At 33.2% G+C, this 19462-nt stretch overlaps 1 protein-coding gene, 1 long non-coding RNA gene and 1 pseudogene across 2 annotated transcripts; 2 read left to right on the top strand and 1 right to left on the bottom strand.

Annotated features, from left to right (window-relative positions):
- The first annotated feature begins 317 nt into the window (after window positions 1-317).
- On the top strand, window positions 318-1780 carry LOC127119780 (uncharacterized). Its single transcript, XR_007802918.1, has 3 exons — window positions 318-648; window positions 1214-1340; window positions 1491-1780. It is a non-coding gene; the product is annotated as an uncharacterized LOC127119780 (long non-coding RNA).
- A 4127-nt stretch (window positions 1781-5907) lies between these two features.
- LOC127123464 (ATP synthase subunit beta, chloroplastic-like) lies at window positions 5908-6531 on the bottom strand. Its single transcript, XM_051053681.1, has one exon. It carries the CDS (start codon window positions 6529-6531, stop codon window positions 5908-5910), a length of 624 nt encoding a protein of 207 aa, XP_050909638.1.
- A 683-nt stretch (window positions 6532-7214) lies between these two features.
- LOC127123463 (ribulose bisphosphate carboxylase large chain-like) lies at window positions 7215-13238 on the top strand (annotated as a pseudogene).
- The last annotated feature ends 6224 nt before the right edge of the window (window positions 13239-19462 follow it).

Below are 19462 nucleotides of genomic sequence, written 5' to 3'. Positions count from 1 at the left end.
AATAACCTAATATTCTAAAATTCTAAAATTAATTAACCTCTAACTAACATGATTAACCTAATCAACCTAAACCTCTAATTAATTAATCATGTAATTAGCCTAATCCTAATCTAATTAACCTGATCCTAATCATCACCTAAAAACACTAAGGAAATAAGTAAATAATTATTAAAGAACACCGGGGAGGTGCAGGCCCACTGAGGCATGTGCGAAGAGTAGTTAATGGTTCGTTTGGGCCTTAGGCCCAAACATTCAAACTTGCAAAGGCCTTGCAAGAACCGAGGCCATTCTTTTCATCGCGTGAACTGAAATAGCTAGACCAGAAAAGTGCTTATCCAAAGCATCCTGCAATGCCCAACATAACGTCTTCTCATGTGACCTGAAAGGGAGAAAATCGCTTCTCCTCGAAAAAGTACAACGCGTGATTCTCTCTTCACTCCATCATCATCGTTGCGTGCTAACGTGCTTCGACATGAATAGAAAGAAATTATTGAACTCCAACGGTAACGCGTTCGTCTCGGCATCACGGTTCATCATGTTTCAGCGGAACTCCGCGGTTCAGCATCCTCCATTCATCTCGCTTTGCTATCGCGCGTAATCAGAAAAAAAGGAATCGAAAGTGAATTGAAAACTCACTGGATTTAATAGGTATCGACTTTCCCTTCTTTCTTTGTGCTATTGTGTGCGACGAACCCTTGAGAGTTCTTGTGAAGAATAAATTTCTCTGTGATATTGATGCGTCCCTGCTGCTTCTGATGAGTTCTGATAATGACCGAAGAGTTTTTTGGATATGTAATTTCCTCCCTCTGTTCTGAGATGTTGGTATGTTGTGATGAAAAACTGAATGAATCCGAGGGAGGAAATGTGAGGGATTATGGATTGAATGAATTGAGATGGAGAGTGAAATCTGGGGCCTCGAGAGGAAAAATGTAGTTTTATTTAGAGTAGATGAGAGGGTAGTTTTGGAATGAATGAAGTTAATTGTGAATCTGAAAGTTTGTTAGCTATTAAATTTCTGAAAAATGCCAGCTGGAGCAGTTAGTTATGCTAATGTTGGTTTGACATTCTGTTACCAGTCTACTATGAACCAATCTCAATTTGTGTCACCTGTTGGGAATTGTTTTCTCGTTAGCTTCTAGTGTTAGGGGTACTTGCTGATTGCTATTGATGACCATTAATATGTTAATGAACTTGTTAGTTGGGCTGACTGCAGGTTGAATGTCGCGGGTCAAGTGTTGTGGCAGGATCATGTTGCATACATTTCTTGCTGCAGGTTGCTGCAAGTTCATTTGATTTTGCTGCATCTTGTATATTGGACTGTCATGGTGAATCAGCTGCAGGTTTGTGGACTGTTATTGGTGTGTCTATATGGTCCTGTCTTGTGATTGTTTGCTTAAGTTGAACTTATGTTGCGGATGTTTGCTACTCAACTGAAATGAAATGGTGAATAATGGCATTGATTTAAGTTATGCTAGTTTTGTGTTTTGCAGGGCTTTGAGAAGTTTTGGATGCCTAGAAGTTACAATAGAGCTTGAAGTGGATTGAATGGGGCTGTTTTGGAATTGATTGGATTGGCTTTGGACTTGTGAATCATAGGCTAATGAAGTGTAAATTGTGTATCGATTGAAAAATGTAACTTTTGCAGTAAAAATTCAAACAGTACTTAAGTTGGAGATGGGTGTAAATGTATGTATGTAAATGGAATTTGAAATTGAATCTATGTAATTGGAAATTTGAAAATTGATTGTTTATGTATGAAACATGAATGTTAATGGTTGAATTGGAAATTTAGAAATTGAATAATGGTTTGTAAATGAAAATGGAAATTGTATTAATTTGAACATGGTTTACGAACATGGTTTTGTATGAAATGATGTTGAAATGTATAATGGCTAAAAAGAAGAAAACAGATTAATGGTTCATGTGGAAATAGTCACTTAGATGTATGCGTTTGTGATTGAAACTATATGGTTTATGTGTATGGAAAGGTTGGACTAAAAATGACTAAAAATAGAGGAAAATTCATGTTGGGCCAAGTGGAGGTCCAATTGTTGGTCTGACCAGATTTGGACCTAGTCATGGACCAACCTAAAAACCAAGCAAAACCCAAACGAACCAATGATCTTATGATGAATCTTGTTGCAATGCATATAAACAAGTATTAGGGGATCAAAAATGACGAGTTGACTTTGGTCAACTGGTTGATCAAAAAGTCAACAGTTGACCAAAAGTCAAGTGTAACCAAATTGACCAATCAATATAACCTTTGCAATAAACATAAACTTATGAAGATATGCAAATGATTAGGTTAGTGACCTAAATGAACCTTGTGAATGGTATGGTGAATTTTGGGGTATGACATATGACAAAACTTAAAAGTATATGACATATATTATCTAGACTTAGACAAATATATCCTTAACATAGACGAAAAAAATCATAGACCGAGATTTAGGGTGTGTTTGATTTAGTTTTTAAAAACAGTTTTTTTTGTTTTCAAAATTTATAAAATTAAAAATTTGTTTGATTACAATGTTTTAGAAAACTGTTTTTAAAAACTCTTTCATTTTTATTGTTTTTAAAAGTGAAAAACAAAAACAGGTTTAACATGTTTTTCATTTTTAATTTTGGATTTCTGGATTTCTGTTTTCATTTGAGTTATCATTTTTTATTTTCTCATTTTTAAAACTGTTTTTAAAAATAATTTACCAAACAAATATTTCTATTTTCTCATTTTTAAAACAGTTTTGAAAAGTCATGTTACCAAATAAATTTTTTAATAGTTCTCTTCTTAAAAATACTTTTCCAAAACAATTTTATAAAACATATTTTAAAAAGTGAAAAGCAAAACTGATTCAAACGGGCCCTTAATAATCCTACCTATCTATTGCATTGTCGCTTTGGCCACATCAACGTGAAACACATCCAAAAGTTACATAAATTTGGACTTCTAACATCTTTTGACTTTGAGCCATTTGATGTGTTTGAATCGTGTTGGATGGGCAAGATGACAAAGTCACCTTTTACTAGAAAGGGTGAAAGAGAAAATGATCTTTTGGGCCTCATCATTAATGATATGGACCAATGAGCACAAAATCTAGGGGATGGTTTGGATACTTCATTACCTTTATTGATAATTTAAGTAGATATGGGCATGTCTACTTAATGGAGCATACATCAAAATCCTTTGAAAAACTCAAAGAGTTTCTGAATGAAGTCCAAGATCAACTTGGTAAGACAACTAAAGCACTACGATCCTATCGTGGTTGTAAATATTTGAGCCAAGAGTTTGATGATCACTTGAAGAGTTGTATAATTATTTCACAATTAACTCCACCAGGTACACCATAATTGAATGGTGTGTTCGAAAGGAGGAACCGAACCTTACTTTATATGGTTTGATCAATGATGAGTTTTGCCAACCTTCTATTGTCCTTATAGGGATATGCTCTCGAAATTGTTGCTTTCACACTTAATTGAACTCCATCAAAGGCAGTAGAAAAGACGCCATATGAGATGTGGAGTGGAAAGGTTCCCAGTTTGTCTTTCCTACAAATTTGGGTTTGTGAGGCCTATGTAAAATGTTTACTCTCGGATTAATTCGCTCCTAAATATGATAAGTGTTTCTTTGTGGGTTATTCAAAGAGACCAATGGTTATTACTTCTATAACTGCACTGAGGGAAAAGTGTTTGTTATTGATCGCGGTGTCTAAGAGATTTCATTTAAAAACAATCAAGTAGGAGTAATATCTTTCTCGAAGAAGTTCGAGAAGAGAAACAAATGGACGTAGTTCGGTCTATGTTAGAGGCAGTTATGCAAGTGCTAAATGATGGGGTTGAAGTAGTGCACCCATGCATAAATATTGTTCCATGTCTCACCATGTATTGGAGGAAGTGAATTCAATGCACAAACCTTATATTGTCCCACTCGAGTCTAATTCGTGCGAAAATTCTCAATTTGTTAAGAAGGAAATTTCTTCTATTGCTGCCCCTGGTATGTCTAGTAGACCATGAAATTTGCCTAAGATGTTTGTTGATTTCTTGTTGACCAAAATTCTGAAATCTTGATTTTAGAAATTAAGGAGCCTATTACCTAGAAACAAGATTTGATGAGTGAAGACTCCGAAAAATGGCTCGAAGCCATGAGGTCCGAAATGACATCCATGTCTGAAAATCAAGTATATGACTTGGTTGATTTTCCCGATGGGGGTTACACCTATTGGTTGAAAATAGGTTTTCAAAGTGAAAATAGACAAGAATGGAAACATTCAAGTTTACAAAACAAAAGTTGTTGCAAAATGGTTCAAATATGAGAATATTAAAAATGACCATAAAAGGAGGGTTGAAGCTTAAATAGGTATGTGTGCTGGTAATTGATTATGCCATATATGTAATCGATTACCATTTGAGGTTGTAAGTTTTGACCCGATTTTTTGTTGCATTTTTTTGCACTGATAATTGATTACCACACTTAAAATTTTGAAATTTTTATCACATTTTTGCCCCATATTCTCATGGTAAACCATGTTTGAACATATTTTAAGATCACAAACACATAGTAATATATATTTAATCTTGCTTATATGCAAAAACAATTTTAACATGTGTAATAGTCAAGATCAAAGATGTATAAGAAAACACAAGTCAAATATTAAAGGTAACAATATGCAATATATGTGAATCATATATCGCTCTCATCCAAGATCCCAAATTCTCTTCTAATTTTGTAAAATTGTTCTTTGGATAGAGATTTTGTTAAGATAACTACTAGTTGATCATGAGTTTCAACAAAAGTAATTTCAACATCCCCCTTAAGTACATGATCCCTTAAGAAATGATGTCTGATGGCACTAGTGTTATCACAATTTAGAGGAATGCATCCCAAATTTAAGCCGTAATCACATAATTATTGCTTTAACCAAAGTACTTGTACACAAAACCTTCCAGCAACTATGTACTATGCTTCTGCAATGCTTAAAACAACACATGCTTGTTTTTTACAAGACCGTGATATTAATGCATTTTCTAAAATGTGACATGTTCCACTCACTACTATAAATAACATGTTTTTTGACAAATATTTCACATCACCCAAGAAATAGCTGAGGTATAAACCCTGGGCACACCATATTTTTTTATTAAAAAATATAAATATATTCCCTCGATTGCAACACACAATCGAAGGGTAAAGTCACTAAGGGACGCGATTTAAATCCTATTAATTACAATTTATGTTTTATTTATTTTTTAATGGTGTCATTCTTTTTTATTTTATTTTTTATTTAAGTATTAATCAATCTATTCCTTTTATTATACTAACAACCGAGGGAAAAGATTACTCATTTTCACTATAAAAGCATATGTTCATTAAGTTTTGCCCTAACCTGACATGTAAACATCATTATATTAGATGAATTGCAAGACCGAAAAATATTAAGATTTCTTAATTAGTTAAGAAAATTTTCAAGGTTGTTGTTATTATTGTTGTTGTTTACCAACCTTGAACAAAATATTTTTCTTGCTCTAGAGATCCATCTCATGGAATGTCATTCTTTTTATTTCCTTGGTTGACAACATTGAGAAACCTATTCCTAATCATACTTAGAAATATTACAACCTAAAAAGAAAATGGTGAATGGTAAAATTTGTAAGTGATATACCTTACAATACATCATTTTATTTCTGGGTATGAAATAGAAGTAATTTATTCCCTCAGTAGGTCTAAATTATTTCATTTTTTATTTAAAAAATAAACAACCCTTTACCTTAGTTGTTCAAAAATAATCGAGAGAATAAGTGTCACAGTTTTGTTCGTAGACAAATCTTTGTCATCCATTTATTGAGTATCGATGCACAAGGAAATATATATATATATATTCTTTTGTTATATTAATTATAATATATAATTTATCTATTAATTAGAATGGGTTGCCCGGGACTCGAACACAGAACTAGTCGGATGAAGTAGAAAATTCCATGTTTAATCAAATAAAACAATAAAAATCCCTCCCCAAGCCGTGCATGCATTTTTCTCTGCACACGGTGATAAGGAGCTAAAAGATCAACTACTTTAATTCCTGTTTCAAAAATGGATAATTGTGTATCTAACTGTATAAAGGCAGACACATATCTATGAATATGAGATATTGTGCGAGTATCTACAGAACCCAAATTATCAATAGGCTCTCCAAGCATGTTGAAAATTTGACCTAATGTTGCTCCTTCGACTGGAACACTTAGAGCATCTTTCGTGTCAACCACTTCCATTCCTCTCTTTAGACCACCCGTAGCACTCATAACTACAACCTTAATTCGATTATTTCCTAATAATTGATGTACTTCACAAGTTACGTGAATTTGTTGGTCAACCGTATCTCGACCTTGAAATACCAGAGCGTTGTAAATATAAGGCATCTTTCCTGGTGGAAAAATTACATCGAGTACCAGATCAATTATTTGCGCAATACGCCTCAGATTTTTGTTTTCAAGTGCAGAAACCTCAGTATCAGAAGGGGGAGGAGTTATTGTCATATTGCAAAATATCAGTTTTTTTTTTCAAAAAAAATTGAGATTAAGAAAAGAAAAAAATGTTGGATAACAAAGCAAGTGGTTAATGATATTGAATAATAAATGTAAGTTAATAATCAATTTTCTTGGTACCATCCAATCAATTAAATTGTTTTAAAATTTCAATGATTGAATTTTCAAGGTCAAAACCAATCATCTAGATTATAGACAATACTATCTATATTATCTATGGAATTCGAACCTGAACTTTGTTTATGATTCCGTTTTTCTATCTCACTGGTCCTTCTTTTTTGTTTCCTCGGCATATGATTTATACTATGCATATCATTTTTACCAATTTTTCTTTTTATTGGGAAAATTCTGCCGATTTTTACGTCTAGGTTTTACATATACAACATATATCACTGTTAAGGTCAAGAATATATTTTTTTTTATTTAGATTAGAAAATGATATTCCAAAATTAAAAAAAAAAGACTCGAAAAAAAAACGGTTGGGTTGCGCCATACATATGAAAGAGTATAGAGTAATGATGTATTTCTCAAAAAAAAAATATCATGGTAAAATTTCACAATGACCCATTTGGATTCATTGATAATATTAGTTGATGGATCAATTGTAAAAAGGTTTTATTAACTCCTAAGTTATGTCGGGTATACCTTGTTGTTGTTGTTATAATTCTTAATTCATGCATTGTAAGGGAAGATTTATGTCACCACAAACAGAAACGAAAGCAAAGGTTGGGTTCAAAGTTGGTGTTAAAGATTATAAATTGACTTATTTTACTCCTAACTATCAAACCAAAGATACTGATATCTTGGCAGCATTCCGAGTAACTCCTCAACCTGGAGTTCTGCTTGAAGAAACAGGTGTAATGGTAGCTGCAGAATCTTTCGCTGGTACATGGATAACTGTGTGGACCGATGAATTTACCAGCCTCAATCGTTATAAAGGACGCCGCTACTAAATCGAGCTTGTTCTTGGAGAAGATAACCAATTTATTTCTTATGTAGCTTATCCCTTAGACCTTTTTGAAGAAGATTATGTTACTAACATGTTTACCTCCATTGTAGGTAATGTATTTGGGTTCGAGGCCTTAAGTGCTCTACGTCTGGAAGATTTGCGAATCCTTGATACTTATGTTAAAACTTTCCAAGGTCCTCCTCAGGGAATCCAATTTTAGAGAGATAAATTGAACAAGTATGGTGTCCCCTATTGGTATGTAATATTAAACCTGTAAGACCCCAATTTTGACCCTAAGATCCCTCATGGCATCATATCATTGCTCATTGCATTGCCTCAAGGATCATAGCATGTGTGGCTCCTTAACCCTTGGGTTGGGACTAGTGTGAGTTGGTTTGAGACCACCAAGCATGCTTGAATTGTATATTATTGCTTTTCTTATTTTGTTTACTAACCAAAAGCACAAAAATATGTCACTAACTTGTTTTGTTTTGAAGCTCAAGCAATCATGAGATCCCTTGCTCCTAGGAGGCTCCTATGCTCAATGAAATGGCTAGATGAAGATGAAAGCAAGCATGAAAATGGTTCCCAAAGCTCTCAATCATCATATATGTCTCCCAAGTATCTCAATTTTCCAATTTGATCAAGATAAACCAAAGGGCTTGAGGCTTGTTCCCCAAGGAAACCCTAATTCAACTGTGCATTGACTGTGCCTTGCTCATGAATCAACCTCAACTTATGAGTAAATACAATCAAGGGAAGTTCTTTAATTCACTATTTTATGCATATATGAGCCTAATTGAGTATCCTCAATCATTCATTCATAAAGATTTGAAGTTTGGACTTGAAAAGTTGACCAGTCAAGTCATCTGACTATTTTGAAATCCACTGAGACCTAACTTTTGATGTGTTTGTCAAATGAAGATGACCCCAAGATAAAACATGTTCTTAAGAACCATATGAACAACTTTCATGTTCATCAAAAATCCATTTGAAACTTGGAAAGTCATCCTTCATTTCAAAACATTATAGGTCATTTTGACTGAAACCCTAATTTTGGGTCAACTTCCCAAGGACCTAACTCCTTCATTTGTTATGATTTTGAGGTGATACCAATTTCATTGGAAATATTAAGATGTATAGTTCAAATGTTATGTTGGACAAAATTTCATAATCCTAAAAGAAACACATGTGATAATACAAAACATTATAGGTCACTTTGGACCAAAGCCATTGAAATGTGAAAAAGTCTAACTTCAAGTGCCCATAACTTTCTCATAAAAAATCCAAATGATTCAAAATTTAAGTCCAAATGGATCATATTGAAAAGATCTACAACTTTGATGTTGTAGGTTTTCCCATTTTAGGCTTACATCATTAAAGAAGAAGGGCTTGAAGTTGGTCACTTTTGGCAAATTGTTCAAAGACATGTTTTGTACATCAGACTTCACGACCAGTTTTCACAATTTTCCAAATTCCAAATGGATTTTTGCCCAACATAGCTTTTGTTCCTTATGTTAAGACCTTTCCAACCATTACTCACATGCCTATGTTTGGATTTTTTATGTGTGACTTTTGAAGAGGGGAACATTTAGGCCCAAATATGGAATTCACATGGAGCCTTCATGCACAAGCATTTGCAATTCAAATTGCACATCTAAACCTTCTCCAAATGAGCTCAACATTCATTTCCAATTGGTTTTGGGCCTCACATGCGCCTGTACAGGCCCATGCATGGAGGACCCAAAGCTTCATGCACACGAGTTTCTCCTCACTTTGCTTGCAACTGCAGCTATAAATACATGCCTTGCTTCATTCAAATTTCATCCTTGAGTTAACCTGAAGCTCTGCAGAATTGGAAACCCAACCATACCAAAGGAATTCTCATTTTTAATTTCTCATTTCAAGTTTGAATTTCAACAAAATCAGTTGATCTTCAATACTAATTCCTTAGCCTTGCATTCACATCATATCTCAAGATTAAGTTGGAAGCAAGAGATTGAGTGGATCGTGCTGTTTAAAGCTGCACTTCAAAGGTTCATTGCTCAACTGTTTTGATCCATATCTCCTCATATAATGTGATTTGCTTGTGTTTGTTTGGTTCTCTGAAGTCCTCGTGTGAGAGGCAAGCCAATGGTGGCTTTGATTTTGTGAATTGATGCATTTCAGATTGAACACCTGGATTTTCCATCTCAGATTTCTCTTTCCATAGAGATCTTGAGAGAAATCAAAGGTTACAGGGGTGATGTACATCACCCCAGCTTTAATTTGGTATAAGGATCATGCAATTTGGTTGAGGTTGCAAAACCTGCAACTGGTGGCCGATTTCTGTTGGCTCACCGGAGAAGACGGTGGTTTCCACCACCGTCCCCACGCGGAGGCCCTGTATCCATTGGATCTCACATGAACGATCTAATCTTGGCCTTTGTTCTTTATGACTTTTTTTAATTCATTCTATTTCGCGCTTGACTCATGTACATGGTACACACGCGCCTCATAGCCTTTGGATTGTCCACGTCAATTAATGAAGTGGATCCAAGCGCTGTGGATTTTCTAGATTTTCTAATTTCTGTTTTATTTTCTTTAATTCCATTTATTTTCAAAAATTCATAACTCTTTTATTTGGAATCACAAAAATATGAGACCAATTGCAAATAATTTCTTTTAAAATCTAGTTTCCTAATCTGATTTTTAATTATTTTTGTGATTTCATTTAATATTTTTTGTGAATTATTTTGTTTTTGTTAGTTTTTAATTCATTTTAAATAGTTTTTGATATTCAAAAATTCCAAAAATATTTTCTTAACACATATGGATGATGATAAGTCTATGAAAAGTATTCTCATCAATTTCTTAATTGATTTGAGATTTATTTGAGATTTTAGTTCATTTGTGTTATTTTTCTTGATTTTTAATTGTTTAAAAATAGTTTCTGTTTTCAAAAAATGTTGAGAAAATTTGTCAAACCTTGTTTGACCATGTTAGACTTATGATGATTCAATTGGACTTATTCAAATTGATTTGAATAGAATTTGAAGTTTGACCATATTTTGTTCATTTTATTTTATGTATTATTTTAATTCCAAAAAATACCAAAAATATGTTTGACCTTTCTTGACTTCTAATCTTCATTTCACTTCTGTTTACCATTGGTTGATGTTGACTCCATTCACATTTGACCATTATATTTTGATTATGTCATTTGAATTCTCATTTTCTATTCATTTCATTTCATCTTCATCTTCTTCTTTTTATTTTGGTCAATGAGTTAATGATTTGTGGTTAGTCTTGACATATGAGAGGCTTAACCTTCTTTGATCCAAATCAAATTCAACTTGATCAAAGATCAAGTGAATTGCTTTGTGTCCAAGATAGGTTGCTTCTTGATCAAGCAAAAAAACCTAAAATCCATACAAGGCCTTTCATTCTTTTCTTTTGGCATGGCAAGTTGTAGGAGCTTGGCTTACTAGTCATGATCTCTAACTTGTGTTTGTTTGCCTATAGTTTTATTGACCGGCCTCAGATAGGTGTGACTACTATATTAGTCAACTTACGATTGCTTAACATATCGCTAAATTGCCTTATGGCACACTAACACTAACTACTAATTACTAACTTTTTTATTCAAGCATTTAATTGTTGCAATTTACTTTAATGCAATTTAATTTCTTGCTCATTTATTCATATTGTCTTTTCCCTTTGCTCATTTGAGCTTATGTTTATGTTTATGCCATTTTCCTTTTGCTCATTTGAGCTTATTATTGTATATATATATATTATTGCTTTGTTTTTGTTTTGTGATTGTTTGTGTGAACCCAATGCAAAAAGGAGAAATGACTTAGAATTAGGACCTTACCTATGCTTAATGGAGTTCAAGAGCAATTAGGCCTCATGCCTTTAGAATGCTAAACTCGTTCAAGAGCAACTAGGCCTCATGCCTTTAGAATTCTAAATTTTGAAAGTTGACTTGAAAGGACCTCTAATCTAAACTCATTCTTTGTCCATTCCTCTTATTGCATTTTGAACTTTTTGATTGTTTGTTCTTGTGTGATAGGGATTCCAAACTTGATATAGTAAGAAGGACCATTGTCATGAGTAGCCAAGTTAAGAGAAAGACAAGCCAATGGAGATCCTAGGAGCTTGAATGTTTAATTGTTTTGATTGCTTGTTGCTTGCTAAGTCCAAAGGAAATGAGCATCTTGAATCATCTTTATAATCTCAAGAAAGGAACTCCAAGGGTTATATCTCTTTTCTCATCTTTGCATGTTTAGGACTAGCCATTCTCTTCTTCTCTCCACTCTAACCCAAGCCAAACTCATCTTTGTGCAAACATTGACATTATTTTCAAATTAGAAACCTAGGCCATATGCCTTTGATTTTTTCAAACTCTTTTCATTAATATTTATTTTGAATTGAATTTTAAGTCAACTTTGATTTCATTTTTGTGAATACTTCTAATTTGTAAATACAACTCACTTCAAGTGATTTTTGTGGTTCCAATGGCCACCTTTGTTAAAAACTTTTTCATAAACATTAGCCATAGGTTTGAGTTATCATAGTGGTTGATGTAAACCTCACCTTATCCTTAGTGATTGGAATATAAGTCTTTCATACTTATTATATGGTGGATCCCTCACTAGTATGTTGAAGCTCTCCTCACATGGTGGATTGTTGGTTTAGGTTGAGTTTTCTCCCTTTGATAACAAAAGATCTTAAGGCTTTTGATCAAATCAATTCACCAATCTTTTTTTGAGATTTTTTACCCCGAACTACGAGGTTTTGATCCTATCTTTGTAATGGTACGAAGGCAATGGGTTTATCCATTCAAATAAAGAAATTATAAATAATTTGTATATTCTTTTCTCATCTCCCCAATCATGTTTGCACAAATATTTTCACAAATACCAACCTACAATACGCTTTGCAAAAAGGGCTCCCTTAGAGTACTAAAGATGTTTTGGGTGCTTAAAACCTTCCCATTGCATAACCAACCCCTTACCCAGATCTCTGACATTTTTATTAGTTTTTGATTTGATAAAACTTCTTGGTTTTTGTTTGCTTTCTAACCTTTCCTTTGGATAAATAGAAGTGCGGTGACGACTCGAATTGTATGCTTACTTTTGACTTAGTCAATAAATCTAAAGGTAACGAATACTCCGCTACAAAACCCAAATTAAAAATAAAATAATTATTAAAAATAAAATAATAAAAAATTCAAACATAAATAAATAAAAAATAAAAATACCTAATTTTAATTATAAAAAAGGGAAAAGAAAACTATAAAAGTGAAAAAAAAAATCTAAAAAGAGAAAAAAATCTAAAAGTAGAGAAAGTGAGATTCGAACTCAAGACCTCACCCTTATAACTCCTTACACATGTTCTTCTATAAATTGTGTCATTTCATTTATTCAAAATAAAGTGGCACTAGAAAGCATATGAAGGACCAATAAAACTTCGGGTACGACAATTGTAATTGATGATTAGGGTTCCTCATTTTAGACCAATGACCGACCCATAACAATAACTATAAATGTTGTTTAAATACAAATAAAAATTATTTTAAGTTAGTGGTAATGAATTTGGGTTTAAGGCCTTGCGTGCTCTACGTCTAGAAGATTTGCGAATCCCTGAGGCTTATGTTAAAACTTTCCAAGGTCCTCCTCACGGAATCCAAGTTGAGAGATAAATTGAACAAGTATGGCGTCCCCTATTGATATGTACTATTAAACCAAAATTAAAAATAAAATAATTATTAAAAATAAAATAATAAAAAATTCAAACATAAATAAATAAAAAATAAAAATACCTAATTTTAATTATAAAAAAGGGAAAAGAAAACTATAAAAGTGAAAAAAAAATCTAAAAAGAGAAAAAAAATCTAAAAGTAGAGAAAGTGAGATTCGAACTCAAGACCTCACCCTTATAACTCCTTACACATACTCTCTATAAATTGTGTCATTTCATTTTTTCAAAATAAAGTGGCACTAGAAAACATATGAAAGGTGGATAAAATTTTGGGTACGACAATTGTAATTGATGATTAGGGTTCCTCATTTTAGACTAATGATCGGCCCATAACAATAACTATAAATGTTGTTTAAATACAAATAAAAATTATTTTAAGTTAGTGTTCAAACATCTTAAAATATCCTGATTTAAAATATAATATCTCTAATCTTAATTTTATTGGTGTATGTAGCATGAGTAGATAACATACCATTATAGTATGGCATTTTAAATGTAATATTATGTTATCTATATCTATTTTCTATCTCTACTCTGGAAACGACAACTATTACTCCTACTCCTCTCAGGTTTTTCCCCAAGCCCCACAACAACAAAAAACATTACACTTCTTCTCAAAAATAGATTTCACATCACTATGCTCATTCTTTCATTATTTTTTCTTACTTTATCTTTCTCACAAACACCCTCTTCATCTACCTCCCTGTAAATGTTCCTTTATTGCCTCTGTTTACATCACAACATACAAGGTACTTATCCTCTTTCCTTTTTCATAATTTATTACTTTCAAGTTTAAATCAATTCTAAATGAGAAACTCCTTATTTAGATTTTGATGAACATCTTGTTCTTCCAATTTGGAGGAAGAAGAACTTTGGAAGATTTTAAACATTCAAACAAGGGGAAAGAAACTTACTAAGGGTCTGTTTAGATTGACTTATTTGTGCTTATCTAGTGACGTAAATAACCTCCTTACTAAGAAACTTAGTGAATGGTTGTTTAGTTTGACTTCTTTGAGATTATCTACATTTACTTATTTTCTCCTTCCATGTAGAAAAACAATATCCCAATAGATGACTTCCTCCCATGTACTGAATATGAGAATATTCTCCAACATTCTTCATTTTGGGAAATGTATCTACAATCCATATATTGCTTGATTTCATCAATATTGTTTTTTCCCATCTCTTGTAGTATCGTTTGAATTGTCAATAACAATTGTCTATATCAGAACATTTGTTTATGTACTTGAAAAAATATTTGATTGAATTACTTTGATTTCACTATTCCATGTTGATGTGTGTTTCATACTTCAACAACAAACTTGGGTTGTAAGTCACTACATAACTGTTGTGAAACACAACCCGTTCTTCTCAATTGTGTGTCCATTAGCTCTTTATATATATATATATATATATATATATATATATATATATATATATATATATATATGGGATATCCATCTTGATCAACTATAGTTGAACTTTGTGATTTGTTAGGATAACACTTGGAACACTTCCCATCTTTCATGCAAGATGAACTTTCACTCTCCATACCACAAGGGTCATGAATCATATGATTCTTAACCAAATTGTAAAACTTAGGTTCCTTTTAATGGATCAGGGACTTCAACATTAATAATATTATCTATATCTTTAAGCCTTGGGTATTTGTTAGAAGGATGTAAAAAAAATCAAGATGTGAACATGTGACAATCCTCTCTTCTGAAACTCAATGATGTACATATCTATAAAATAGATTCAAAACCTAGTAAGTACTATTAAATGTTTAAAACACCATTAGTAAAGTTGCAAATGTCATAATTACATGCCATTACTTTGCCTAAAACACACTTCTTGGTTAAATCTGCTAACAGTTGATCAAACTCCATTTTAAAGATTATGGAAATAATTTCTGATCTATCTTGTGGCTTCAAATGAAGTAATCTGAATAACATAGGATGAAGGCAACACCCCTCTTTTTCCTGTGTTTAATCCTTGTGTTTGACTTTGATCACATTTTTCATTTAGATTATTGAAATTATATACTCGTAGTTTTGCTTGGTTCTTAGGAAGTCATTTAAACCTCACAGACCATAATATTGTGTAACCATTAATCAATAATTATTGAAATAATCTTCTAGATGATAACAATTTGTTTGCCTCTTCTGACCTGCTTTAAATTCTAAATGACAACCACTCTCTGATTGTAAGTCTATTTCTCTTGCTTTCTCCAAAAAATTCAAGTCTTTATGTGCTACATTAGGTTTATATCTATCATCCCCGTATGGATAAATCAAAGGATATTGATAAGTCAAGTAACTTGCATGAAACTCATCTATTCTTTGTAGTTTCCCTCCTTTAATTTACATTATGATATAAATTTCCCTTGTTGTGTCATTATTACTAACTATAAATGCAATAACGTCTTATATAGTTGGTTATTTGTATATTCTCCCTTTAGTGGTTCTATTAAAAGTTTGTGTCAATTTCAAATTTTGGAGATTACCATCATTCATTATTTTTTTTACATTTGAAAGCATTTCACATGTGTTATGTTTATGCAAAATTTCAGATAGCTGTTGCATAATCAATGGATCAATGTTTTTTTATGTTCCTAATAATGACAAAAAGATGGAGGAAGTAAAAAGATGATAAATAAGAAGATAGGATGTTAAGCATAATAATTAATGTTGTTGTATATCGTTAGCTTGACTATGTTCAATATGAATATTTTAAAACAATTGAATTTTTTAGTGATTAGGTTAAAGTTGCGACATAGGAAATATTACCTTAGGTCATGCATCCGATTGTAAACTTCATTCTTAGTGTCATAAATGTATAGTTATGCAAATTTGGTGGTTAACCCTCAAGTGGCAACAAACGACCAATTTGATTATAAGATTGAAACTGAATTCTTATTGTTTGTGGTCCGCTACCATTATTAAACCAGTTATCTAATTTTGCACCAGGTGATGTGAAGGAAAACATCATACTGTAAAGTCTAATTTGATGTTGGAACTTTGTACTAGAAATTGATTCATGATCAAATAAGATATGTGTAGAATTTGAGGAGGTGGTTTAAGAAATTGATTCATTTTTACAATATATAAAATATTTGGGATTTACCAAATGATAATATTTATTCATCCTTTCTTTTTCATTAAGGTTTTACAATGTCAAGAAATATAAAATGTTATTATTTTAGTAGTTAGAATAGACAAGTTATATTCAGGTAAAGAAATCATACCTTCATAACTTCCTATCATATCTTCATAACTTCCTTTAGACGCTTCATATAGTAAAAAAGGTGCATCATTATCATCATCTTCCTAACTTGTATCTTGGTTTGCAACAGAAGATTTCCTATGATAAGGAAACTTATTATCAATTCAATAATATGTTTGATAGAATTTGCTAATATTAAACTATTGCAAGGTACAACCAATTATATTAGTGGAGTCCTTCATAATATGTTTACATATCTATGTGTAGAGATTGGTGTGTGTTGCAATTAGTATCAAATGCTACCATTATGTTGTATGTTGAAGTTCAGATTCATTGCAAAATTAGGTAGTCCTAGTGATTTTCCTTGACGACTACGACACGGTTTCTCAACCATAGTAGCAATCGTGGTTTTAAATTGCGGTTGAGGCTGCGGATGCGGTTGCGGTTACGACCACTGCGGTTGTGGCTATTGCAGTTGTTACGATGCGGATTACGGTCCTTGTGGCTTTAGCTTTTGAAACAATGACATATGATAGTTTATTAGCTAGTTTGCTATGCCTTGCTCTTTCTTCCTCTTTTACAACCTCACTTGATAGATTAAGATATTGAGTTTATGTATAGTATGTATTGTCATCAACACTAGCATATGTACTATTATTATAGAACCGTAGGATTACCAAATGTAATCGAATTCTAGGCCTACAGGCCTAAGGTTCTGACTCAGTAGCCGAAGGTGAAGGCGCTTGAAATTCTGGTATCAGATATGAGATGTCGAAGGTAATGTCACGACACTAATATCTGAACAGTATAAATAGGATAAAAGATAAAGAAACAATAGTACAAGTGACACAAGTAATTGTTAACCTAGTTCGGTGCAAACTCACCTACGTCTGGGGGCTACCAAGCCAGGAAGGAAATCCACTAAACAGAATCAGTTCAAAGACTCTCAGTAAACAACTTCAAGTTACAGTCTTTGCACCTAATCTCTACCCGTGTGATTTCTATCTAAGAACTCTTAGATAAGAGACCCTACTCACCCCCCTCAATCACAACAGTGATGTAAAAACAAATATTACAAAGAAAAAAGACACTCTTCAAGAACACATACTTGATCTTGCTTCAAAGCTTCAACCAAGTAAACACACACTCATGCTTCAAAGCTTAGAGTGGACAAATTACAATATAAAAGTCAGTCCAATTCAATCATCAACAGGATGAATGAATGGCTCACAATACACAAATGCACACAAGACTAAAACCCTTATTCTCTCTCACTATTTCGCTCGTTCTGTTGTGTACATTAAAACCAGGTTTTACATTGCCTTTTTATAGAAGCATTTGAATGGGCTTGGACATCATAAAACCCTAAATCTATTTTCCTTTCGTATCTTCTTATGATAGCTGATCATATCTTATTGGAAAATAAATCAATCTGGTTTTAATTACTGCTTGAATGGCGTGTTCAATCTCCACATCAATCACACATAGATTAGCATGAAAAGCGCAATCAAAAGATGCATAACATTCAGACTGAATATTCTGTATACACATGTCTTGACATCGGGTCTGACATCTCAGCTAAATCCTGCACAACCATATTTAAACACCCTGTAGGAAACCGATATCTCATGTCAAGACAACACATGTGATAACTTGTGATAACTCTAGGTTTTACCAAAATTGATGCCAACACCTAGAACCAACAAACTCCCCCTTTGGCAATTTTTGGCTAAAACATACATCAGATCATATGTTTCACAAGAAAATAATCACATTATCAGTTCAACAGCAGAAGTAAACAAACACACATTACTAGCAAAAATAGCAACTAGTAAACACATATTAATCACATATGCGCTTGTGCTCAGAACACACCACCTAACATCACCTTCAACATCACCTGTAATAAACAGATTATCTCCAACATACAACTCCAACATCATTTGTAACATCATCTATTGCATAACATATAGTTTAGCATAACTTTAGCTACTTCTCCCCCTTTTTAGCCAAAAGAGACAAAATAAATGTGGTTGGTAGGTACCCAGTTTGCAGACCCTATCTTATGCAATATAACATACTTAACAGTCAGCTTCCCAGCAGGGAGATGCTTCTTACTAGGCCACTCCTTCACCTGTCTTGCTGTAATTTCCCTACAGACCTCATTATCTGTGGCTTCCAATTCACATGCACCTTCTGTACCTCTTCCTAGAAACTTATTACTCACAGTGGGAGAAAAAGTGATACACTTCCCTCTTACAAACACTTTACAAAATTCTTTGCTGTTTTTATCAGCAATATCTTCAGGAATGTTGACAACAAATTCCTTAACTAATCCTTCATAGCACTGAGATAACCCATCCACAGTCTTCATTAACCCAACATTTTTAATTAGGTCCATGACCTCTTTGACCTCCACAACATCCTTGCCTAACTCTCTCTCTACATCCACCCTTCTTTGGATCACAAACTTCCATTTTGCTGCTCCATCTTCAAGATGGAAAGAGATATTGTCCAAGTGTACAACAACCACTTTCATAGGGGACTTCCTAACAGGTGTCCTCTTCGCAAGGGAGATATCAGGGACATCTTCCTCGACATCTTCATCAGACTCAGAAACTTCTCTAACCTTCCTCTTCTTCACATCAACTTTGCTCAAAGATTTTGAGGGGCCTACACCAGTAGTCTTCTTAGCAGTTTTGGCTGACATCATTTCAGCCACATACCTACCTTTTCTAGTCTTCATCCTCTTAGCCACACTAGGCTTTAAGTGATGAAGTAAGCTATCCTCTTGATCATCTGACCTATCATCCTCTAGGTCAATCACATTGTGTGCAGAATCATGCTTCTCAGAATGTGAAGCATTTGCAGTTGTAGATGCCACCGATTTTTTACCAGACATAGTTTGCCCTAAAGAGGACAAACCTTCAACAGCCATATCCTTTTCAGATTTAGTGGAATCATCATCCTTCTCACTATGAGGTTCTACCTTAGGAGAGGGCC

The sequence above is a fragment of the Lathyrus oleraceus genome, chromosome 2 (genome assembly GCF_024323335.1).
Source record: "Lathyrus oleraceus cultivar Zhongwan6 chromosome 2, CAAS_Psat_ZW6_1.0, whole genome shotgun sequence".
NCBI classification, from domain to species: Eukaryota; Viridiplantae; Streptophyta; class Magnoliopsida; order Fabales; family Fabaceae; genus Lathyrus; species Lathyrus oleraceus.
Note: the sequence above shows the minus strand (reverse complement) of the source record. Positions and strands in the feature narration are given on the sequence as shown.